Here is a 25,850-nt window from a genome sequence, read left to right on the forward strand (position 1 = left end):
CTACAATTTATAGTATCTTCTAAATCCTGATTTTACAAAGTCTTGTCATCACAAGTTCCTCTAATGCCCAAGTCTTTCAATATCTCCAAGAGCCTGGTCTTCTAACATTCAGGTGTTCCAACATCCCCAGTGTCTGAATAACTAGGTCTCTCTTAATATCCCGATCTTTTAGTGTCCAGGTGTCCTAATGTTCAGGGCTGCCAACACTCTTGACTTCCAGCATCCTGAAAAGTACATCTTCCAAATTCTATGTCTTTTAACATGAATATGTCAATACCCAGGTTTTCTAGTGTCTCCCAATATCCAGGGATTCTGATTTAAGATTTCTAAATGTCTAGGTCTTCTACTGTCCATACCTTCCAATGTTTAGGGCTTCCAAGGTACAGGACTTGCAATGTCTCTAGTGTTCAGGGCTTCCAGTATCCATGGCTTCCATATCCATTAATTCCAACACTCAGGGTCTCCAATGTCCAGAATAACAAATGTCCTCAAAATCTAAGGCTTCCAATGTCTCCAACATCCTGTGCTTCCAATGTCTCCAATGTCCAGGGTTTCCAATGGCGCCAGTGTCAAGGTCTTCCAACGACTCCCAAGTCTTCCAGCAACTCCAAGTCTTCCAACTAATTCCAAGTCTTCCAACAACATCAAGGTCTTCCAGCTAACCCAGTCTTCCAGAAAATCCACATCTTCCAGACAATCCATGTCTTCCAGCAATTATAGGTCTTCCACAAAATCCATATCTCCCAGGAAAATCCATGTCTTCCAACAATTTCAAGTCTTCCAGCCAATCCACGTCTTCCAGAAAAATCTATGTCTTCCACCAAATCCAAGTCTTCCAGCTAATTTACGTCTTCCGTAAAAATCCAAGTCTTCCAGTCAATCCATGTCTTCCAGAAAGAAATCCAGGTCTTCCTCTCAGTCCACGTCTTCCAGAAAAATCTACGTCTTCCATCAAATCCAGATCTTCCAGAAAAATCCATGTCTTCCACCAAATCCAGTCTTCCAATCAATCCACGTCTTCCAGACAAAATCTATGTCTTCCACTAAATCCAGGTCTTCCAATAAAGCCACGTCTTCCAGAAAATTCATGTCTTCCACTAAATTCAGGTCTTCCAGCAAACTTATGTCTTCCTAGAGATTAACGTCTTCCAGAAAATTCATGTCTTCCAGTAACTTCCAAGTCTTCCAGCAAATCTATGTCTTCCAAATAATCCAGGTCTTCCGGACAATTCGGGTCTTCCTGAAAATCCATGTCTTCCAGAAAAGCCATGTCTTCCAGGAAATCCATGTCTTCCAATGACCTCCAGGTCTTCCAGCCTATCCAAGTCTTCCAGAAAATCCATGTCTTCCATCAAATCCTGGCTTCCAGAAAATCCACGTCTTCCAGGAGATCCATGTCTTCCAGCAAATCCTTGTCTTCCAACAAAACTGTGTCTTCCATCAAATTCATGTCTTCCAGCCTACCCATGTCTTCCAGAAAATCCACGTCTTCCAGAAAATCCATGTCTTCCAACAAAGGTGCGTCTTCCAGAAAATCCACGTCTTCCAACAAAGCGGCATCTTCCAGAAAATCCACGTCTTCCAACAAAGCCGTGTCTTCCAGAAAATCCATGTCTTCCAACAAAGATGCGTCTTCCAGAAAATTCACGTCTTCCAAAAAAGGTGCGTCTTCCAGAAAATCCATGTCTTCCAACAAAGGGGTGTCTTCCAGAAAATCCACGTCTTCCAAAAAAACCACGTCTTCCAGAAAATCCATGTCTTCCTACATCTCCAGGTCTTCCAGCATCTCCAGGGCTTCCAGCATCTGCTCGTCTTCCAGCATCTCTGTGTCTTCCAGCATCTCCACGTCTTCCAACATCTCCACGTCTTCCAACATCTCCACGTCTTCCAGCATCTCCATGTCTTCCAAACAACTACTCAGTCTTCCAAAAGCAGGCTCAATATCCACGTCTTCCAACGTCTCCAGTGTACCGGTCTTCTAACATTCAGGTCTTCCAGTGTCTACGATATCCAGGTATTTTAACATGTTCCATAGTTCAGGCCTTCCGACCTTTCCCCAGGTCCAGACGTTTTCAAAATTAGTCTTCCCAAGTTCGAGCCTTTCCATGTTCAGATTTTTCCATATACAAGCCTTCCAACTCAAATATTTCTGCTTCTAGTTGAATTAGCTTCAAAAAATTGAATAGGGCATTCCTTCTTATAGACCAGATCTTATGGATCAACTGTACTGCAGCTCAATAGTGTTTTTGCTACTAGGAAATGTGCATTCATTCTTTACAACTTTTAAAGATAGTGTTCGTAAAACAGCTTCTATAGAATAAACACATAGATGGGATTGCTGTGACAAATTTTGCTAATTTACTAATGCTCATATATTTTATACAGTCAACTCTGTTTAGGTACAAGTAAAATTCTTATTTTGATGAGAAAAATTCCTGTTTAGAGACTTTATTATTTTAGATAAAGCTGACATACAGTGTATTTATCCATTTTTTATAACATCAATTTTTGTTGTTTGGTCTTATGTGACATAAATAATAATAATAATAACATTAACATAGCATTTACTATGTCCAGGCACTGTTCTAAGGTCCTTACATGCATCAACTCATTTAATCTTCATAAGAACTCATTGAGGTAGATACTATCATCCCTGTTTTACAGATGAGGAATCTAGCACACAGAGGTGAAGTAACTTGTCCAACGGACACAACTAATAAAGTACAGCACTGGGATTTGAACACAGCTAGCCTGTTTCCAGAGTCTATGACCCTATCCATTATGCCATAATATCTGCTATTGAAAATCAAGATGAGAATTAGAGGATCTGAAGCTTGATTGCTCCCATTTTATGTGTAAATTATTATAAGATCTTATATATAAATGGTCTCACTTTATCCTGTCACTTATCAGAACCTATTTGTGTTCCTCAAATCTCATTCCTCAACTAGCTACTATCATTTCCTTGCTCATGTATATGGAACTAGGCACAAACATTTCCTGATATCATTTTCAGTTTGGGCAGAAATAACACAAGTGAGAACTGAATTCAAGTACCCTTTGCTTTAGAATCATATTCATAACTCCATGATTTGAGCACTGATGCCTGGAATTTAACTCTCCCATCTACTTTAATCCATTCTCCAGTTTGCACCTTACTATCTAGACCATTTACCATTAGTTTGTTTCTGACCTCCAGGATCCACCTGCTTCTTCAAATATCACTGACATCCTGGATTCCTGACCACTGCCTTGTGTTTGATTAATGGTAACTACAACTCCTTAACTCCCAGCTTGGTGACCTAGAGAACTAACTACTTGGTTCTCCAAGTCTCAGCTCCTACCAGGTGCTTCCAGCAACGTTGCTACCTGTGCCTCTGGCTGGCATGGCAAGCATTAACGCTACATAATGAAATTATGGTTAGGCAAGGAACCTCTAAAGATCTAGAATCATCTATACAAATTAATAATAATAATAATTGAAATACCTTCCAAATAAATGTCTAATGATTTAGTTTACAAAGTGCTGTCACTTCATTCCTCCATCTCCATCCATCCATTTATTCTTTCATTCAACAAATATTTATTGAGCGTCAACTGTGTGCCAGGCATATTTTAATGGAGCTTAAAATCATTTGGGAGAAACAGACAATGTACAAATAATTGAACAATTATTTATCAGTTGTTGTAAAGCCATGAAGGAAAATTAAGTATAGGATGCTGTAAGAGTCCAGAAAGTTAAGAAAAGCATTCCTGAGGAAGTAACATATATGGTTGCTGGAGGATCTATTTTCTTATTTGATTATCAAAATAACCTTGTGACTAAGCTAAGACAGATGTTTTTATATCACTTTTACCTAACTAGAGGTTAAACAGCAAGTACTAAAAACGGGCATGGGATCCACATATTTTGACTTTTTTTTTCTACTTCTCCATGCTGCCTTAAAATATATAGTAAATACAGTTTTGGCAATATATATCAAGGTATATGAAAATGTTGGTACTCTTTGACTTAGTATTTTCACTTCAATAAATTTACTCAAGGAAATGATCTAAAATATGGATAATTCATGCACAAAGATATTCCTCCCATAGTTACTTGGTATAGTGAAAAACAGAAAAACCTAAGGGTCTAACTTTAAGGGCATGATTAAGTAAATGTGCTATTTCCATGTGATAGACTATTCTTCCATTAAAATATTTATGGTATGTTCATATTATATAATGTTAAGTGAGAAATCAGCATATAAGATTATATGGAGTATGGCTGCAATTATTTTAAATATATATAATCAGAGAAAAATGACTAGAAATACACACATTGGAGATTGTGAACTAATTATCTCTAGGTGGGTAGGATTATGTGTGATTTTTGTTTACTTCTCTATGTTCTTATTTTCTGCAAAAGTTCTTACAGTGTGAAAGTATTTTATATTCAGGAAAATATTTAAATGATTGTGCATAAAATTCATTATTTATTCATTTTTTATTATACATGTAATCAAGTTTTACTGTTGAAAACACTTTGAAATGTAAGTGAGCAAAGTGAAAAAATTTAAAAAATAAACTCAACACTCAAACACTGTAAAATTTTTGGTGTATGCTCTTCCACACTCTATGTATGTTAATTTTTTTTACAAAATGGAATCATACTGCCTTTTATCCTATTTTTTCCACTTAATAAATTGTAAACATTTCATGTCAGTAAACGTGCATCTGTATTATAATTTTAATACATAGCTTATTTACTTCGTCTCCTACTGGTGGGCATTAAATTCTTTCCAATTTGTTTTGTATTCTAAAAACTGCTGTGATGAGCACATACATTGTGTAAGTTGTGCAGAACACAAACTGTGTTGTCCCACGTGGTAGCCCTGTACATAACTGTGTGCATAAATGTTCAGATATTACTTAGGATAAATTCTGAAAAGGAGAGTTGCTGAGTCAAAGGGCATATGCATCCATATTGCTTATCATGGCAAAAAAATTAAAAGCAATCTGGATGTCCGACAGTTGGGGGTGGTTAGCTAAAATTATGTTGCAACAATATGATGACATATTATGCAGTCATTTAATATTCAGAAGAATATTTACTGAAATGGGAATATGTTCACAAGATCTCAGTAGTGAGAGAAACAGGTCACATGAAAGTATGTATAATATTCCAATTTTGTAGTAAGAAAACTATATAAATGTCTTCAGAAAAATGACCAGTAGAATATACACTAAAGTATTAGTAGTGAAAGTCCAAAAAGGATTGTGGTATATTTACACAATGGAATATTATACAGCAGAGAAATGAAGGCACTACAGGTAAATAATAATAATAATATGGGTAGATTTTACTTCTATCATGTTAAATTAAGGTATCAAGTCCCAGAAGACTACATATAATAGAATATCCCTTTTTTACTATTCAAAAACAAGTAAAACTGAAGGCTATATTATTTAGGTGTACATATATATTTGGGATTAAAAATATTTTATTAGAAATCAAAGGAATAGCAAGGAAAACTTCAGGATAACGGCCACTGGGGCTGAGGAAAGGGGGTTGGAATAGGAGGGGATCAGAGAAGTAGGTGGAAGTTATTGTCAGTATTCTAGTGCTCAGATTTGATGGGTGGATGGGTAGGTGGGTATTTATTCTATAACTAAAAACATATCATTGACTATTTAGTGATTGTATGAGTATTATGAAAATTAAATAAAAGAACAAGTTCTTGGATCAAAAAGAGGGCACGGGTCAGTGAAACAGTGTGCATGTTCTATGACAGTGTGGATGCATGACTCATAATTCAGTTCTGTGCACTTGAATTTCACATTTTCTTAAGCAATTATCTCTGGGTGGTGGAAATACATGGGCTTTTTATTCTCTGTGTCTCTTTATTCTCTGAATTTTCTATAGGGAAAATACAATATTATCTTAGTTGAAAGACAAGCCCCAAATTATGTAGAGTAAGATCTCAAGTATGTTAAAAATGCATAACAGGGACTGAAAAGACAAGTGGTGACACTAATGCCTCTGCGTGGTGAGAATTCATATCGCTTTCTTCTGTTTCCTTACAGTTTTTTAAAAAATCCAAATGTTATACAATGAACTTATGTTACTTTTTCTGTTAGAAAAGTAATACATGCTTATTATAAAAGTACAGTGGTTTATAAGGTAGCAAGTGAAAATATCCCTCTCCTAGTCCCACAGCCCAGAGACAGGCATGATTATTTGTTTTGTATCTTCCAAGTACTTTTTCTGTTTATGTGTTCTTGTGTGTCTTACAAAACGAAATTATCCTATGCATGTTATTCTATCTACAACTTGATCAACCCATACCTCTCATCCCCAGATCAATAGAAAGTCATTGTAACAGCTAGTAGAATTCTATAGTAGGGTGTACTATATAATTTATTCAACTCTTTCCACATGATACATCTTTAGGTTGTTAACAGTTTTTTTTCTATTACAGATAATGCTATAAAAAATGGTCTTTTGAATCTATCTTTTGCACATTTAGAAGTATTTTCATAGGCCAGTACCTTAGAAATGTAATTGATAGATCAAAGAGTTTGAGCTAAATTGCCTCCCAGCATGCTGGGCACTATTATTCTTTTTAATTTTTGTCAGCACTTTGGATGAAAAATCGAATCTCATTCCTTTATTTTTCCCTAATTGCCAGTGAAGTTAAGCACCTTTTAATATATTTATTAGCTATTTGTATTTCTTCTGTGGGAGATTGCTTGTTCATATCCTTTGCCTATTTTTTCTGTTGAATCATTTGTCTTTTTTCCTTCTTGATTTGTAGGAGGCCTCTGGATATTAGAGCTGGTATCCTTTTGTCTGCTATATGTTGCCAATGTCTGTCATTCGTCTTTTTTTTTTTTTTTTTTTTTGCGGTACGCAGGCCTCTCACTGTTGTGGCCTCTCCCGTTGCCGAGCACAGGCTCCGGACGCGCAGGCTCAGCAGCCATGGCTCACGGGCCTAGCCACTCCACGGCATGTGGGATCTTCCCGGACCGGGGCACGAACTCGTGTCCGCTCCATCGGCAGGCGGAATCTCAACCACTGCGCGAAGCCCCTGTCATTTGTCTTTTTAAAAGTTTATTTATGATGGTATTTGGCATAGATTTTAATTATGTAAAAAGGCAAACATTGTAATCTTTTGTTTACAGTTTCTTGGTTTTGTCTTATATTTAGGTAGGCTTCTGTACCCAAAATTATTTTCCTCTACTAGTTTATATATTTGTATAGCTTAGTGCTTTAATCCATATATGTTGTGTATGGTGGAAAGTAGGAACCTATGTTTATTTTTTCAGAAGAGATAGCTAGTCTTCCCAACTTATTTATTGTATTGAATTATATCTGCACTGATTTGGAATTTTCTCTATGGGTATGCTGCTTATGTTTCTTTTCTATTCAATTTTTGTCTGTTACTGAGCTAGTACCTCACTGCTTTAATTATTGTAGCATTGTAATATATTTTTGAAATCTGTCCACCCTTCATTATTCTTTTTTTTCCCTAGAATTTACTTGGTTGTTTTTGTACATTTTCTTTTTCCAGACGAATTTTAGAATCAACTCATCAACCTCTGTAAAACAAAAAAATCCCTGGAAGTGCCTTGGACCTTTTGAGTAATGTGTCAAAATTGGCATCTTTACAATATAGAGTTTTGTAAACTCAGTTCTGTGGGGGGTTTTCCAGTTAGTTATCTTGAATTCTTAGATATGCAATCATGTCAGCAGTAAATAATGAAACATTTGTCTTTTCCCTGCTAATGTTTACATCTAATTTTATTCATTTTTAGCACATTGGTAAAGATCTTATGACTTCCAAGACAGTGCAGATTTATATGGCTTAATAAAGAGTAGGGGGGCTTCCCTGGTTGCGCAGTGGTTGATAATCTGCCTGCTAATGCAGGGGACACGGGTTTGAGCCCTGGTCTGGGAAGATCCCACATGCCGTGGAGCAGCTAGGCCTGTGAGCCACAACTACTGAGCCTGCGCGTCTGGAGCCTGTGCTCCGCGACAAAAGTGGCCGCGATAGTGAGAGGCCCGCGCACCGCGATGAGGAGTGGCCCCCGCTTGCCACAACTAGAGAAAGCCCTCGCACAGAAACGAAGACCCAACACAGCAAAAATAAATAAATTAATTAATTAATTAAAAAAAAGAGTAGGCATCCTTCTCTTGTTTTTGACCTTAATAGAAGTAACTCATTGTTTCACTCTAAAATATGATGATTACCATTGTTTCTGATAGATACACTTTTTCAAGTTATGGAAATGCCCTTCTGGTCCTTATTCCTGATTGACTTATAGTTTTGTCAGGAACAGATATAGAATGTTATCAAAGACCTTTCCTGGTATCTGCCAAGGTGATAATATTGTTATTCTTTTTAACCTGTTAATGTATTAATTACACTAATAGATTTCCTAATGTTGATCTATTCTTGCATTCTTGGAATAAAACTGACTTGGTAGTGATGTTTTGACTATGTTGATATTTCATTTAGAATATAAATCTCTGTATTAATAAGTCCCTAGAGCAGTGCCTCCTTACCTTTTTCAAATCATGGCAATTAAAGCAAATGTGTATTTTCTTTTTGTTTGGTAATATTATATCATATTTCTACATATTAAATCAAACTTGTTAATTGTTATTTAGATTTTCCCTTTTTAACTGCTTGATCTAATTTTTCAGATAAAAGTATGTAAAATCTCCCACTGTTGTTTTATCACAGCCTCCTATTTTTAACGTTTTCTGCTTTACATATTTGAACTTCTTTTTCATTGTGTTAAATTTCATGATTTTCTTATTGCATTGTGTTAATTCACAACATAAAGAAACCTTCTTTAACCCATTTAATGCTTTTTGCTTTACATTTCTTTCCCCCGCCACTTGATTTTTGTTAGCATTTGTCTGGTGTATCTTTATCCACTCCCATATTTTCAACATTTTTGTGTTTTGTTTTAGGTGTATCTTTTCAAAACAGCATGTGATGCGATTTTTTAAACTTCATCTGAGAATGTCTGCCTCTTAATTCATAATTAAACCCTTTACATAGATTACAACTGTAAAATATTTATTATTAATCTGTCAATTAAATTTTTTTGGTTTTCTTCTTCTTCCTAGATTTGTCAAAGTGTGTTTCCTCCTTTTTCCTATATAGTGGTTTAAGAGTTTGAAATACAGCTTCTAAGAGTGGTTGCACTGATATATACATATTTTAGTTCATGTATTTTTATATTGTTAAAAATTTATATGTTAAAAATATGTTTAAGGTGAGCATATAATACTTTTGTAATAAAAAAGCATCTGCTTTTAAATGTGTCCAGTATTTGTTCATTCCTTACCAGTCTCATTCTCCTTGCTCAGGCTTTCATCATCTAGATTTTATATCCTTCCACAAACCTCTCAGTCTCTCACTACACCTGTCCATCTTGTATACTGCTACCAGATCATCTCCTTAAAATATGTTTCTCCATACAACTCAATTCCTAACTAAATCTAAACTCCTACACCTGACATCCAAGTTCTCCATGACCTTATCCCTATAACCATAACCGTTCCTGTTCTCTACTTGACCATGGACCATCTATTCCAGGCAGGCTGGTTTCCTCACTCCCTTATAAATCAGCATTTGTTCCTCTACTTTCATTTATTTTGTTTCCTACTTTTTTCCTATGTTTACCTGGAGTCCTACCCAACCACAAAGAGTGTAGATACCTGTCTTAGAAGATAAGTTATTCTTCTCTCATGATAGTTTTCCATTAGGGAAGACCTATGTCTTCAGGGATGCAACATTCTGGTCACAAAACTATGGGAACAGACTTCATTTTTGACCAGGAAACCTTAAAGCATTTGATGTCTATTGAAGAGGGACAATTTTGACTGTGTCCTAAAATGCTTTAACATTGAGATTGATATTAACCCCTCACCCAAACCAAAGGTTTCTTTACAGTTCTTCCTTAATAACAGTGCAGGACAACATCACCTCAATGTAAACCTTTCCCGAGTTTCTGTAGTTTCTGGATCCTCTCTAACAGAGGATAGTCAGTCTCTCATTTCCTTGAGAGTTATTTGGGGGCATGTCAGCATTTAGTCCATGACCTTAAGGTCCTCTGGAAGTTTCTGTCAACTGCTCCAGGCCTGATTCCTCAACAGAGCTTTTGCTTCCATTTCAGTCAGTGTGACCCTTCCTTCCCCAGAATGGAGCTGGGAATGGGGCCCCAAATCTCTAGGCACTGAGGAAACATTTTCTTATCAGTGCCAAGAAATAATCATTCATCTACAGTGCTCCCACCCCCAAAAGACAAGGTCTTTAGCATACTTTGTACTTTTATTTCCCTTACCACCTCCTCCAGATCACTCTGCCCCCAAAGTTCCTAGAAAGGAGTATAGCTGTAAGTAATGCTATCCTCATGATGTGGTGTTCTCTGGATCAACAAAGCTGAATTCTTGATGAGCCACTGCCCCTTTTCTAGACTTCAAAATATTTTTGGTTGTTTACACTATGCTCTTTCTACTTTATGACTTTAACTTAATAGTTGACTTAATTTCATAACCACATTACCAGTAATTATTGAGACAATATGTTTTCCTGGTTACCATTGTTAGCACCAAGTCGTCTCCCTTCTTGCATGCATTTCTCATTTTTCGTGAATAAAACACATTTTCCCTCCCTGGAGTGTGGTATAAAGTCTCAGCTTTTTCATATCGCAACCAAGCTTCTCTTGGGTACCTAGATCACCAGGAACATATAGGTGCAAAAGTCCACACAGGTCCTGACATGTATAAACTCACTATAGCAACCACCTTTTTATACGTGGGTCTTATGTCATTCCTGAAGAACACAGCAAAATTGGTGCCTCCATTTTGAACCAAGTTCAGCATCAGAAAGTTTCCATCCTAATCAGCATTGTGAAAAATGAGGACGAGCTCAGGTGTTCATGCTGTGTCTGCCCCCAAGTCCCCAGCAGGTGAGAAAGCCCACAGATTCAATTTAATATCCAGACTCAGATGGTCCTAATACAGAGTTTGTCTGAGGATTGTGATCATATATGCATTTTGTATTGCCTGCTTACTTTATGTCGCCCCTGTTGAGTATTGTCATGGACATTTGGCCGTTCACAGACTCCATTGGTTCCAGGAGACCAAAATCACTTTTTTAATGTTCAAATTTTCATAGACCGGTGGTGATGACTTTAAGCTGACTCTTATTCCACAACTCAGACACCTTTGAAAGTGTCCTTGCTTCCTCCAGGAACAGGATGTTTCAGGCTGATTTTAAAGTATGCCACTATCTAAGGACCCCAGTTCCTTTTTATTGAAAAACAGAGAGACCAAACTCAGGATGCTAAGAGTGGAAATAGTTTCACATGACTGCTTGGGGTAGAACACAGTAGTGTGGTGGCTATTATTCACTTTCATGATGAATCAAAAATATTACTTTTGGGCTTCCCTGGTGGCGCAGTGGTTGAGAGTCCACCTGCCAATGCAGGGGACACGGGTTCGTGCCCCGGTCCAGGAAGATCCCACATGCCGCAGAGTGGCTGGGCCCGTGAGCCATGGCCGCTGAGCCTGCGCGTCCGGAGCCTGTGCCCCACAACGGGAGAGGCCACAGCAGTGAGAGGCCTGCGTACCACAAAGAAAAAAAAATTACTTTTTTTCCAAAATACACCCAAGTTCATGTTATTGCTTTTAAGCCACTGTTTCTTTTTATCTGGTTTAATGAGGGCTTATTCATCCAATTTTTCAGTTGTGTTTTTAAGCTACTAATTTTTTTTTCCTTTTCTACTGGCTTTATTATACCATGATAGGTGTTATAAAACTATGAGTTCAAATGACAGCACTGCAAGTCTTATATTTCTTTGAAAAGGCCACAATTCACATGTATACAATGGAATATTACTCAGCCATGAAAAGAAACGAAATTGAATTATTTGTAGTGAGGTGGATGGACCTAGAGACTGTCATACAGAGTGAAGTCAGAAAGAGAAAAACAAATACTGTATGCTAACACATATATATGGGATCTAAAAAAAAAAAAAGGTTCTGAAGAACCTAGGGGCAGGACAGGAATAAAGACACAGATGTAGAGAATGGACTTGAGTACATGGGGAGGGGGAAGGGTAAGCTGGGATGAAGTGAGAGAGTGGTATGGACATATATGTCAAATGTCAAATGGATAGGTAGTGGGAAGTAGCCACATAGCACAGGGAGCTCAGCTCCGTGCTTTGTGACCATCTACAGGGGTGGGATAGGGAGGGTGAGAGGGAGATGCAAGAGGGAGGAGGTACGTGGATCTATGTATACGTATAGCTGATTCACTTTTTTATACAGCAGAAAGTAACACACCACTGTAAAGCAATTATACTCCAATAAAGATGTTAAAAAAAAAGAAAAGGCCACAATTTGTGTAGCTCCAGACAATCTCCATCAATAGTCTTCAAACCCCAGTGATCTGAAAAGAAAAATCTCCACCCCCACCAAAGGAATCCAGAAGTGTGGGACATGACTAGCTCAAATAGATTATCAAGCAGTTGTCTAAAAGTTATCATTAATGCTTTATTTTTACGGGAACTAGTGTTTTTCTGTTGTTGCAGGCAGCTTTAATATTGAGCTCCAGTTTCTTAAAGGCTTTTAGATAAATACAGATATTTATTATCTCAGTACTGTACCAGTGCATCTTTGCAAATAGCAAGTAAGAATATCAGAAAATGTAGCCAATATAAAAAATCATCAAACTTAAATTTTATACAGAAAGTTCAAGTGGGCTTATTTCTGTACGCCTGTATAATTCACAATTCTGTTTGTTTACTATAAGCACCAAAACATAAAATGCCAGAAAATTAAGATAGCAAACTTCAATTGCAATTTTATGTCCAAGTCACATTTACTTACCCTCCTTTTTCTCACCCTCCGCTGATTCCCACTAATCCAAGTAGTGACATTCTTTACATGGTTTCTTATTAAAACAAGGACAAAATAGCTATTTAAAGTTTTAGTGCAAAGATCAACATGGATTAAGATGTCTCATTTCAGTAAGCCCAATTTTGAGTTCAGTGGTAACTTGATCACTACAGAAAAGATATACAAAATCACTCTTTTCTGGGTTACTTTGCTGATAGGGCCTGTATTGCTTACTTATTGTGGTATAAAAAACCACTTCAAAATACAGTGGCTTAAGTTGATAATCTTCTATTATCATGAGCCTATGAGTTAGCTGGGCATGCCTTCTTATCTATGCTAGACTCACTTATGTGTCTGCAGTCAGTTATGGGTAAGTTAGGAAGCAGCTCTGCTGATCTTGGCTGGGTTCTCTCTCATATTTGGGAATTTCTTAGAATAATCAGTTTCCCATTTACATGGCCTTTTCTTCTCCATCAGACTAGCCCAAGTATGTTCTCACAGCATGACAAATTTCCAAGAAGGAGAATAGAAGTATGCAAGTCCTCTTGAGGCCTATAGATGGAACTGGCACATTATCACTTCTTCCACATTCAGCTGGCCAAAGGAAGTTGCAATGGATCCCAGATTCAAGGTGTGGGGAAATAAACTCCACCTTTTAATGGGAAGAACTGCAAAGTCACATTGCAGCAGGTATGGATATAGGGAGTGTGTTAATGGTGGCCATCAGCTGTGGATGAGCTCTTCACTGTGCTCTTACATATTTGGGGGTCACTAGCCTTATGCTGACCTAGGATGACCTCAGCTGGGACAACTGGGGTTTGTTCCACATTTTCTTGTTCTTCAGCAGTCTTGTTCTCAAGACGTGGCAGGGATCCAAGAGAGAATTTAAAAGGACTAAGCCTTTTGATGCCTAGAGATGGAACTGACACATCATCCCTCTGCCACATTCTATTGGCCAAAGCAAGTTACAGGGTGTTATCAACTGAATGTTTGTGTCCCCCTCCAAACTCATATGATGAAACCTAATCCCCAAGGTGCAGGTATTTGGAGATGGGGCCTTTGGGATATGATTAGGTTATGAGGGTAAAGCCCTCATGAATGGATGTTTCCATTTCAGAGAATATATTCAAATAGAATCCCTGAGCTATTGAAAATTGTCTCTGCCTTTATGTCTCTGTCCTGATGAGTTACTGAAAATTGTCTCTGTCCTGTTGCAAGATGGCAAACTAGGAGGTCCCAACACTCATCCCTCCCACAAAAACAACAAAAACAGTGAACTACATGCCAATAAGAATACCTCTAGGAGAGCTCCAGAGTACAAAAAAGAAGTCCAATAAAGAAGCTGAAAGAGAGGAACAAAACAACTGCAAGATAAACATAAAACAATTTTAAAAATTGCAACAGTAAGTTCTCACTTATCAATAATTACCTTCAATGGAAACAGATTAAACTTACCAAACAAAAGGTATAGAATGGATGAATGGATAAATAAACATGATCTAGTCATATGCTACCTACAAGAGACTCACTTTAGAATTAAATACATAAGCTGAGAGTGAAGGGGTGGAAAAAGATATTTCACGCAAATGGTAACCATAAGAAAGCAGGGGTGGCTAAATTTATATCATGCAAAATAGACTTTAAGTCAAAAACTATCTCTAGAAACAGAGAAAGTCTTTACATAATGATTAAAAGGGTGATTCAACAGGAAGATATAACAGTTATAAATGTATATGTACCCAACATCAGAACACTTAAATATATAAAGCAAATACTGACAGATTTGAAGGCAGAAATTGAGAGCAATAAATAAAAGCAAAAGACTTCAATACCTCCATTTACAATAATGGATAGAAAATACAGACAGAAAATCAATAAAGAAACAGCTGACTTGAACTCTAGACCAAATAAGCCTAACTGATATATACAGAACTTTCCATTTAGAGCAGAAGAATACATATTAGTATCTCACACGATATACAAAGATCAACTCTAAAAGGATTAAAGATTTAAATGTAAGACCTGAAACCATAAAACTCCTGGAAGAAAAGGATCAGAAAAGTTCCTTGACATTGGTCTGGGGAAGGATATTTTGTATATGACAGGAAAAGCACTGGCAACAAAAGCAAAAATCAATGAATGGGATTATATTAAACTAAAAAGCTTCTGCACAGCAAACAAAGCAATCAATGGAGTGAAAAGGCAACCTATGGAATGGGAGAAAATATTTGTAAATCATGTATTTGATAAGGGGTTAATATCTAAAATGTATAAGAAACACATACAACTCAACAGCAAAAACAAAACAGCAAATAACTCAATGAAAAATGAGCAAAGACGTGAATAGGTATTTCTCAAAAGAAGACATACAAATGGCCCACAAGTACATGAAAAGTTTCTCAGCACCACTAGTCATCAGGGAAATCAAATCCATAATGGAATAACATTTCACTCTTGTTAGAGTGGCTATTACTGAAAGGCAAAAGACAACAAGTGTTGGTGAGGATGTGGAGAAAAAGGAACCCTTGTACACTGTTGGTTGAAATGCAAAATGATGTAGCCACTACAGCATGGAGTTTTCTCAAAAAATTAAAAATAGCACTACCATATGATCTAGCAATCCCACTTCTGGGTATATATCCAAAGGAAATGGAATCAGGATCTCAAAAGGATATCTACACTCCCACATTCATTTCAGCATCATTCACAATAATCAAGATATGGAAACAACCTAAGTGTCCACTGATGAACAAATGGATAAAGAAAATGTAGTGGTGTGTGTGTGTGTGTGTGTGTGTGTGTAGTAACGGGCATAGCTTGTTTTATTCTGCTTCACTTTATTGCGCTTCACAGATATTGTGCTTTTTTACAGATTGAAGGTTTGTGAAAACCCTGCATCAAGCAAATCTATCAGTGCCATTTTCCCAACAGCATTTGCTCACTTCATGTCTCTGTGTCACATTTTGGTAACTCTTGCAATATTTCAAACTTTTTCATTATTATTATATTTGTTATGGTGATCCGTGATCAGTGACTTTTGATGTTACTATTGTCATTGTTTTGGGGTGTCACAAACTGTGCCCAAATAAGATAGTGAATTTAATCAATAAATGTGTGTTTTGACTCTTCCACTGAACAGCTGTTTCCACCATCTCTTTCCTCTTCTCAGGCCTCCCTATTCCCTGAGATACAATATTGAAATTATGCCAATTAATATTCCTACAATGACCTCTAAGTGTTCAAGTGAAAGGAAGAGTCACAAGTCTCTCACTTTAAATCAAAAGCTAGAAATAATTAAGCTTAGTGAGGAAGGCACGTTGAAAGCTGAGATAGGCCAAAAGCTAGGCCTCTTGCACCAAACAGGTAGCCAAGTTGTGAATGCAAAAGAAAAGTTCTTGAAGGAAATTAAAAGCACTACTCCAGTGAACACACAAATGATAAGAAAGCAAAACAGCCTCATTGCTGATATGGAGAAAGTTTTAGGGATCTGGATAGAAGATCAAACCAGCCACAACCTTACCTAATCCAGAGTAAGGCCCTAATTCTTCAATTCTATGAAGGCTGAGAGAGGTGAGGAAGCTGCAGAGGAAAAGTTTGAAGCTAGCAGAGGTTGGTTCATGAGGCTTAAGGAAAACAGCCATCTCCATAACTTAAAAGTGCAAAGTGAAGCAGCATTTTCTGATGTAGAAGCTGCAGCAAGTTATCCAGAAAATCTAGCTAAGGAAATTAATGAAGGTGGCTACACGAAACAACAGATTTTCAATAGATGAAACAGCCTTCTATTAGAAGAAGATGCCATCTAGGACTTTCATAGCTAGATAGGAGATGTCAATGCCTGGCTTCAGAGCTTCAAAGGACAAGGCTGACTCTCTTGTTTGAGGCTAATGTAGCTTGTGATTTTCGGTTGAAGCGAGTGCTCAATTACCATTCTGAAAATCCTAGGGCCCTTAAGAATTATGCTAAATCTACTCTGCTTGTACTCTATAAATGGAACAACAAAGCCTGGATGACAACACATCTGTTTACAACATGATTTACTGAATATTTTAAGCTCACTGTTGAGACCTATTGATGAGAATAAAAGATTCCTTTCAAAATATTACTTCTCGCTGACAAAGCACCTGGTCACCCAAGAGTTCTAATGGAGATGTACGATGAGATTCATGTTGTTTTCATGTCAGCTAACAGCATCCATTCTGCAGCCTATGGATCAAGGATAAGTTTTGACCTTCAAGTCTTACGATTTAAGAAATACATTTTTTGGGGTGGTGGTGTGATGAATTGGGCGATTGGGATTGACGTGTATACACTGATGTGTATTAAATTGATGACTAATAAGAATCTGCTGTATAAAAAATAAAGGGCTTCCCTGGTGGCACAGTGGTTGAGAGTCCGCCTGCTGATGCAGGGGACGTGGGTTCGTGCCCTGGTCCGGGAGGATCCCACGTGCCTCGGAGCGGCTGGGCCCGTGAGCCATGGCCGCTGAGCCTGCGCGTCCAAAGCCTGTGCTCCGCAACGGGAGAGGCCACAGCAGTGAGAGGCCCGCGTACCGCAAAATAAATAAATAAATAAATAAAATAAAATAAAATTCAAAAAAATATAAAAGAAATACATGTTGTAAGGCTATAGCTGCCCATAAATAGTGATTCCTCTGATGGATCTGGGCAAAGTAAATTGAAAACCTTTTGGAAAGGATTCACCATTCTAGATGCCATTAAGAACATTCGTGATTCATGTGAGCGGGTCAAAATATCAACGTTCACAGGAGTTTGGAAGAAGTTGATTCCAACCCTCATGGATGACTCTGTGGGGTTCAAGACTTCAGTGGAGGCAGTAACTGCATTTGTGGTGGAAATAGCAAGAGAACTATTAGAATTAGAAGCGGAGGCTGAAGATGTGACGGAATTGCTGCAATCTCATGATAAAACTTTAAGGGATGAGGAGTTGCTTCTTATGGATGAGCAAAGCAAGTGGTTTCTTGAGGTGGCATCTGCTCCTGGGTGAAGGTGCTGAGAAGATTGTTGAAATGGCAGCACAGGATTTAGAATATGACATCAACTTAGTTGATAAAGCAGTGACAGGACTTAAGAGGATTGACTCCAATTTTGAAAGACGTTCTACTGTGTGTAAAATGCTATCAAATAGCATTGCATGCTACAGAGAAACTGTTTGTGAGAGGAAGTGTCAATCAATACAGCAAACTTCATTGTTGTCTTATTTTAAGAAAGTGCCACAGCCACCCCAGCCTTTGGCAACCATAATCCTGATCACTCAGCAGCCACCAACATCAAGGTGAGACCCTCTACTGGCAAAAATATCATGATTTGCTGAAGGCTCAGATGATGGTTAGCATTTTTTACCAATAAAGTATTTTTAAATTAAGGTATGTACATTGTTTTCTAAGACAATGCTATTGCACATGTAATAGTTTATAGTGTTAACATAACTTTTATATACATCGGGAAACTAAAAATTTCATGTGACTTGCTTTATTGCAATATTCACTTTATTGTGATGGGCTGAAGCCAAACCCGAAATATCTTCCAAGTATGCCTGTATAGCACACAATGGAATATTATTCATACTTTAAAAAGAAGGAAATCCTGCTATTTGCAACAACTTGGATGAATATGGAAGACATTATGCTAAGTGAAATAAGCCAGATAAAGATGAATACTCACTTACACGTGGAATCTAAAATATTGAGTTGGCCAAAAAGTTCGTTCCGGTAAGATGTTACGGAAAAACCAGAATGAACTTTTTGGCCAGCCCAATAGTTGAACTCAGAAGCAGAGAGTAGAATGGTGGTTACCAGGGGCTGGAGGAGGGAGAAATGGAGAAACTTTGGTCAAGGGCTGCAAAGATTCAGTTATGTAAGATGAATAAATTCTGAGGATAATGTACAACAATGTGACTACGATTAACAATATTTTACTGTATACTTGGACTCTTCTAAGAAGGTAGATCTTTATTCTTATACACATTCACACAAATGAAAGAAAAAAGAAAGTGGTAACTATCTGAAGTGATGGAAATGTTAATCAGCTTTATTAGAGTGATTATTTCACAATGTATATGCATATCAAATAATCAAATTATATACCTTAAATGCAGACAATTTTTAATTGCAGAATGTGTTAATAAGAAAAAAAAAGAAATTGTCTCTGACCCTAGGTGATGATAGCTTTCTGGTATCCCCAAAGCCTATTTCTTTGCAATGGTATTTTAGGTTCAAAATCCTTTCCTTTCAGAACTCTATAAACATTATCATAATGTCTAATATTATTCCATATTATGGATAAAGAATTCAATGCCAGCTAAACTTTTATTCCCTCTCTCTGAAATCTTCCATGATTTTCACATTATTCTCATAATTTAAAGTATGTGCATCAATTAACTTTTGTGGTATAACAAAACACTTCAACATTTTGTGGCTTAAATTGTTTATTGAGCTCACGATTCTGTGGTTTGGCAATTTGGGCTGGCCTCAGCCGGGCAACTTTTCTGATCTCTGCTGGAATCACTCATGCATCTGCAGGTGTAGTGAATGGTCTCACATGTCTGGGGGCTGACTAGGTGCTGTCTTGGATGACAAGAGTGACTGAGTGTCATAATCCAGGGGAATAGCCTGGATTTTCTTGCATGGCAGTCAGGGGCTTCAGGAACATTGAGAGAGCAAGCCTTTGTATGCGAGTGCTTTTCAAGCCTTTGCTTGTGTTATATTTGCTAATATCCCATTGGCCAAAGCAAGCCACATGGCCAACCCAGATACAAGGAGTGGAAATACAGAGTCTACTTCTTGAGGAAAGGATCTGTGATATCATACTGCAAGGGTGAGGATACAGAAAGGGGAATGATATGTGGCTGTTTTTACAATTTTACCATACTCCTCTTTTCATTTCATCTCCTACCCCTCCCTCCATCACTTACTCCACTCCAGCCAAACTGACCTCCTTGCTTTACCTGAGAAATGGCAGGCATGCTCTCACCCCAGGGCCTTTGCACACACTGATCCCTTTGCCTAAAATACTGTTCCACCAGGTATCTGCATAGGTAGTTCCTTTGGCTCTTTCAAGTCTGTGGGTGGGCAATTTGTCCTGAGCTCAGCTGGGCAGTTCTTCTGGTCTCAGCTGGGATCACTCATGTGTCTGTGAGAATCTGGTAGGTCAGCTGGGTGCTAGGAAGGCTTCAGCTGTAATGGCTTGTGTCTGCTCCACATCACTTCTTACCTGTCAGGAGAGTAGCCTGGGCTTGTTCGCATAGTAAACAGAGGGTTGGTTCCAAGCAAGCGTAGAAGCACACAAGGCCTCTTGAGATACAGCTTGGAACTAACACAATGTTACTTCTACCACATTCTATTAGTGGAATGTGGGATATCTTGGGCAAGCAACAAGGCCAAGTCAGATTCAAGGTGCTCCTTGATGGGAGGAACTTCAAAGTCACATTGCAAAGGGGCACGGATACAATGAGGGGGAAAATTGTGGTCATTCTTGCAAGCAACATACCATAGTGTGCTATTTTTCAGTATTTTGCTTCAAAACAATAGTCTTCAGCTCGGGGAGGTGTATCTTCTGTTACTCCATAAATTATGTTTTCCCATCTCTCCTTTCTCTCCTTCACCATTTGGAAATTCTATTAGAAAGACTTTTGACTCACCTATATCTATTCTCCCTGCCTCACAACTTTTCTTTCTTAGCTTTCCTATCTCTCCTTCCACCCCTCCCCAAATATTCTAAAAGAATGCTTTAATGGAATCTTCCAGACATCTAATTTGATTTCCTGCTATGTCCCTTCTGCTATTAGGCCTTATTTTGAGGCAATATTTTCTTTTTTAATCCGGCAATTATATTTATAATGTTCATAAACTGTTTACTTTACAATTATACCCTTTTATCGCAGTAGCTTGTTCTACTCTTTTATGGATACAAAATTTTCTTGAATATCACTAAGGATTTTTTTCTAAAGTTTTCTTCTGTTTCCTGCATTAATCCTTTGGAGTTAGTAACCTCTATTCAGCTTTGCATCACTTTTTCATGCTGTCATTATCTTCAGTCAATGGGCAATTATTTTTCAGCTGGTCTCTTCTGAACCGCTCAAGTTAATTATCAATGATCATAATATGAATACTATCCCTGTTGTTACTCTGGATCACATAACATCGAGTTATCTATTTGAGAAATAATTCAATAGAAAAGCAGTGCTTATAATTTGGAGTATCTGCCTCTGTGACTTTCAAAAAGGGGCTTCTCTTTAAGCACTGTTTGATTTTTTCTCCTTGGCATCTTAATGCATATGACAGTGCTTTCCTGATTAGCAGTCATAGAGGCCTCTGCTATAGCTGCTTTGAAGCATGTTTTTATGAAGTGAAGTTTCACAAAAAGTGAAGCTCCTGTATTTCAAATAGCCTATATTTTGAGTCAGACTATTCTAAACATGTCCTGCAAATTTGGTGAAAATTTATCCAGCCATAAAGTGATATGATATGTACACACACACCAGAGCGCGCGCACACACACACACACACACACACACACACAGTGCCACAGATGTTCACACTGACACAGACCTTCAGGTGTGTCATAATCCCACATAGCATACATTCTTTCAGCCATATATGTGTTAGCATATGGTATTTGTTTTTCTGTTTCTGACTTACTTCACTCTGTATGACAGACTCTAGGTCCATCCTCTTCACTACAAATAACTCAATTTCATTTCCTTTTATGGCTGAGTAATATTCCATTGTATATATGTGCCACATCTTCTTTATCCATTCATCTATTGGTGGACCCTTAGGTTGCTTCCATGTCCTGGCTATTGTAAATAGTGCTGCAGTGAACATTGTGGTACATGACTCTTTTTGAATTATGGTTTTCTCAGGGTATATGCCCAGTAGTGGGATTGCTGGGTCATATGGTAGTTCCATTTTTAGTTTTTTAAGGAATCTCCATACTGTTCTCCATAGTGGCTGTATCAGTTTACATTCTCAACAACAATACAAGAGGGTTCTTTTTTCTCCACACCCTCTCCAGCATTTGTTGTTTGTAGATTTTCTGATGATGCCCATTCTAACCAGTGGGAGGTGATACTCATTGTAGTTTTGATTTGCATTTCTCTAATAATTAATGATGTTGAGCAGCTTTTCATGTGCCTCTTGGCCATCTGTATGTCTTCTTTAGAGAGTTGTCTATTTAGGTCTTCTGCCCATTTTTTGATTGGGCTGTTTGTTTTTTTACTATTGAGCTGCATGAGCTGTTTATATATTTTGGAGATTAATCCTTTCTCTGTTGATTCATTTGCAAATATTTTCTCCCATTCTGAGGGCTGTCTTTTCATCTTGTTTATAGTTTCCTTTGCTGTGCAAAAGCTTTTAAGTTTCATTAGGTCCCATTTGTTTATTTTTGTTTTTATTTCCATTACTCTAGGAGGTGGGTCAAAAAGGATCTTGCTGTGATTTATGTCATAGAGTGTTCTGCCTATGTTTTCCTTTAAGAGTTTTATAGTGTCTGGCCTTACATTTAGGTCTTTAATCCATTTTGAGTTTATTTTTGTGTATGGTGTTAGGGAGTGTCCTAATTTCATTCTTTTACATGTAGCTGTCCAATTTTCCCAGCACCACTTATTGAAGAGACTGTCTTTTCTCCATTGTATATCCTTGCCTCCTTTGTCATGGATAAGTTGACCATAGCTGCATACATAGCAAGTCTATTAGCCTCACAGGGATATTTTGAGGAGCCAATGTAATGATATATGTGAAAATAATATGGCATAAATATAAAAATATTATCGCATACTTAAATGTAAAGTATTTAAAGTGCTCAAACTTGCTTTGCACTAAGGATGAGAAAGAAGCCTCTTCTCTATTATGTTACACTATTTTGATATTATTCTGGCTAAAATGTAAAAACTCAGATGGTTACATAGTTATATAGACTCTGACTACATGGAAAAAAAATCCTTTAAATAGGGTAAATTTTCAAGAAGGTGTAGAAGCTGCAAGTGGCAACCGGTGGCATGATTTGCGACTAATAAGACCTTGCGTTATCTGAAAAAGTTACTTATTTGGAACAGTGCTCCAGGAAATCTAATTTGAGATCATTTAAATGTCAGTAAATTAAGGGGCCTAGATGATTAAATATAGTGTACAGATATTAAAAGCTGCAGGGATGAAGGGCAAGAACATTATTCTCATTCTGATTAAGAATTGCTACACAGAGTTCTTTTTCCAGTATAGTAGAAATTAAAAGCTATACCTTTTGTTTTACATTTCTGAAAACTTAATAGTGGATTAGGAAATGTGGAGAGAAGAGAGAATAATACATTGTGATATCCTTAAGATCTTGAGTGCTTTCCCTTGCCTTTAGAGTAAAATTCACTGAAAACTAAGTTGGAGAAGGTGTTGTAAAATTCTTGGGATTTGCATTTATGACTTCCATTCCAAGATCCCCTTGTGGCCACATTAAATTAATATGTAAATTTGTTTATTGAATGATTACTATATCCAGGGCAACAGATACAGAGGGAGAAAGAATCCACAGAAGTATGAGGTATGATTCTTTTGAGGGATGTCTCAGTGTAGGGCAAATGTTCTAGAACTTAAGTAAGCCTAAGAATCACCTGGAGAGCTGGTGAAAATGCAGATTTTCAGCACTCATCTGCAGAGCTTTTGATTCCACAGGGCTGGGGTGGAGCCCTGGAGTCTGAATTGCTACCAAGAACTCCAAGTAATTCTGATCCACACTACAAAACACTGGTCTGGAGGAAGCAGCAGTTATGTACAAAGAACTGTGGTAACAGTAGAGCTACAGAGCCTAACGGGAGTATTGGGGATGGGGAAATGACTTGTGACTGGTGAAATTTAAGGAAGTCTGCAAAAAGAAGGCTGGTTTGAGCTGGGCAATGAGGAAAGGGCAGGACCGCTACAGGTGGATATAGTGAGGTAGCAGAGTGGGGAGAATCAGAGAGGAGGCATTTCAGGTGGAGGGTTAGCAAGCAAAAAGGTACATATGTGAAAGCACTTGGGGAATGGCAAATAATCTGATATGGCTGGATTGTAAAATGCCTGTAGGATTGTAGTGGGAGATACATTAGAAAAACAGAGAGCTAAGTATAGACAGTGGAGTTCTTTGAAGGAGTTTGACTTTGTTTCAAAGGCAACAGGAGTCTTTGAGGTCTTCTAAGAAGGAACATGGCATCATTACTTTTGCTTTCACTAGTGACTCATGAATTCTTCACAACAACCCTTTAACAGTTGTGGTATTATCTCCATTTTATAGCTGAAGAAACTGAGGTTAAGAGAGATAAAGTCCCGTGCCTGAGGTCTCCTAGCCAGTACCTAGCATAGTCAGAATTCGAACTCAGGTTCCCAAACACAGTCCTTAGGTGGTTGTAGAGGTAACAGGCAATGTGGATGCTGCTCACTACAATGGGGAACATGTCCATTATTCATCATTCAGTAAAAGATTGTCATGCACAGTGTTAGGCACTCAGTTTATTTTACAAAATTCTTCCAAAAATCATATATTCAATTACACAATTTAAAAAACTAAATTGTATTACAAGTCTTGAAAAGAACAACAGGAGTCCCTTACCCCCATGCCTTAGTCCAGTCCTGTTCTCCAGAGGCAACCACTTTTATCTCTTTCAGCATTTTTTCCTGCTCTGGTATATATTTCTGTTGTTACCAAACCAAACTCGGGTTTGCTCACCAGATGCACAGCAAAGCCAATCTACTGACACCAGGTTGTGATGAAGTAAAAACCAGTGTTTGGGCTTCCCTGGTGGCGCAGTGGTTGAGAGGCCGCCTGCCGATGCAGGGGACGTGGGTTCGTGCCCTGGTCCAGGAAGATCCCGTGTGCCGCGGAGCGGCTAGGCCCGTGAGCCATGGTTGCTGAGCCTGCGCGTCCGGAGCCTGTGCTCCGCAACGGGAGAGGCCACAACAGTGAGAGGCCCACGTACCGCAAACAAAACAAAACAAAACAGTGTTTCCTTGTAGGGTGCCAAGCAAGGGAGTGGGAGACAGCCTTAGAACCACTCCAAGTTTCCAAGTTGGTCTTTGAGTTCTTTAATGGGGAAGAAACAAGAAACTGTGGTTAATTATTGTCTTGTGACATTTCTTAATCACAGTTTTGGCAGTCAAGATGCCTATGCTTTACAAGTCTCTGGTCTGGTGGTCTATGATGGGTGGCAGGGGGTTGTCTGTTAGCTCATCTTGTCCTGGAGAAACAACCTTAGTCTGTATGTTAACGATGTTATCAACAACAGCAGTTGTAGTCATCTGATTCTGGTTGGTTAGTATTTAGGTAACACAGGATTGAGGTCAGAGGGGACAAGAAAGGGAATAAACTGTGGATAGAGAGGTTAATCCTAAACTTGGCAGGAGAACTTGGGTTTTAGGGGGACTCAGTTTCATTTCCATATTTTTTAAATAATTTGCATCTGCATCTGTTTATCTATTTTTACATTTATGCAGCTATTATGTTGCAACTATGGAAAACAGGATTTATTTTTCTTATTCCCTCCCACCAAACCTATATCTCTATTCTCTCATTAGTTATAATTTTAAAATCAATATTATATGTGCAGAAAAGGAAACCATAAACAAGATGAAAGGCAACCCTCAGAATGGGAGAAAATATTTGCAAATGAATCAATGGACAAAGGGTTAATCTCCAAAATATATAAACAGCTCATGCAGCTCAATATTAAAAAAAACAAACAACCCAATCAAAAAATGGGCAGAAGGCCTAAATAGACATTTCTCCAAAGAAGACATACAGATTGCCAATAAACACATGAAAGGATGCTCAACATCACTAATCATTAGAGAAATGCAAATCAAAACTACAATGAGGTATCACCTCACACCGGTCCGAATGGCCACCATCAAAAAAATCTACAAACAATAAATGCTGGAGAGGGTGTGGAGAAAAGGGAACTCTCTTACACT

The 25,850-nt window shown here is 37.9% G+C and overlaps 1 protein-coding gene and 2 pseudogenes across 1 annotated transcript; 1 reads left to right on the top strand and 2 right to left on the bottom strand.

The window, feature by feature from the left end:
- Nucleotides 1-495: 495 nt before the first annotated feature.
- LOC112401213 (cerebellar degeneration-related antigen 1-like) lies at nucleotides 496-1,288 on the bottom strand (annotated as a pseudogene).
- A 63-nt stretch (nucleotides 1,289-1,351) lies between these two features.
- On the bottom strand, nucleotides 1,352-1,903 carry LOC112401214 (cerebellar degeneration-related antigen 1-like). Its single transcript, XM_024747307.1, is given in 1 exon segment — nucleotides 1,352-1,903. A coding segment is annotated over 1 exon segment (549 nt). The 5' UTR covers nucleotides 1,901-1,903.
- A 14,222-nt stretch (nucleotides 1,904-16,125) lies between these two features.
- On the top strand, nucleotides 16,126-18,224 carry LOC112401215 (tigger transposable element-derived protein 1-like; annotated as a pseudogene).
- Nucleotides 18,225-25,850: the final 7,626 nt, after the last annotated feature.

This window comes from Neophocaena asiaeorientalis, unplaced genomic scaffold (assembly GCF_003031525.2).
Source record: "Neophocaena asiaeorientalis asiaeorientalis breed wild unplaced genomic scaffold, Neophocaena_asiaeorientalis_V1.1 scaffold519, whole genome shotgun sequence".
Classification (NCBI taxonomy): Eukaryota; Metazoa; Chordata; class Mammalia; order Artiodactyla; family Phocoenidae; genus Neophocaena; species Neophocaena asiaeorientalis.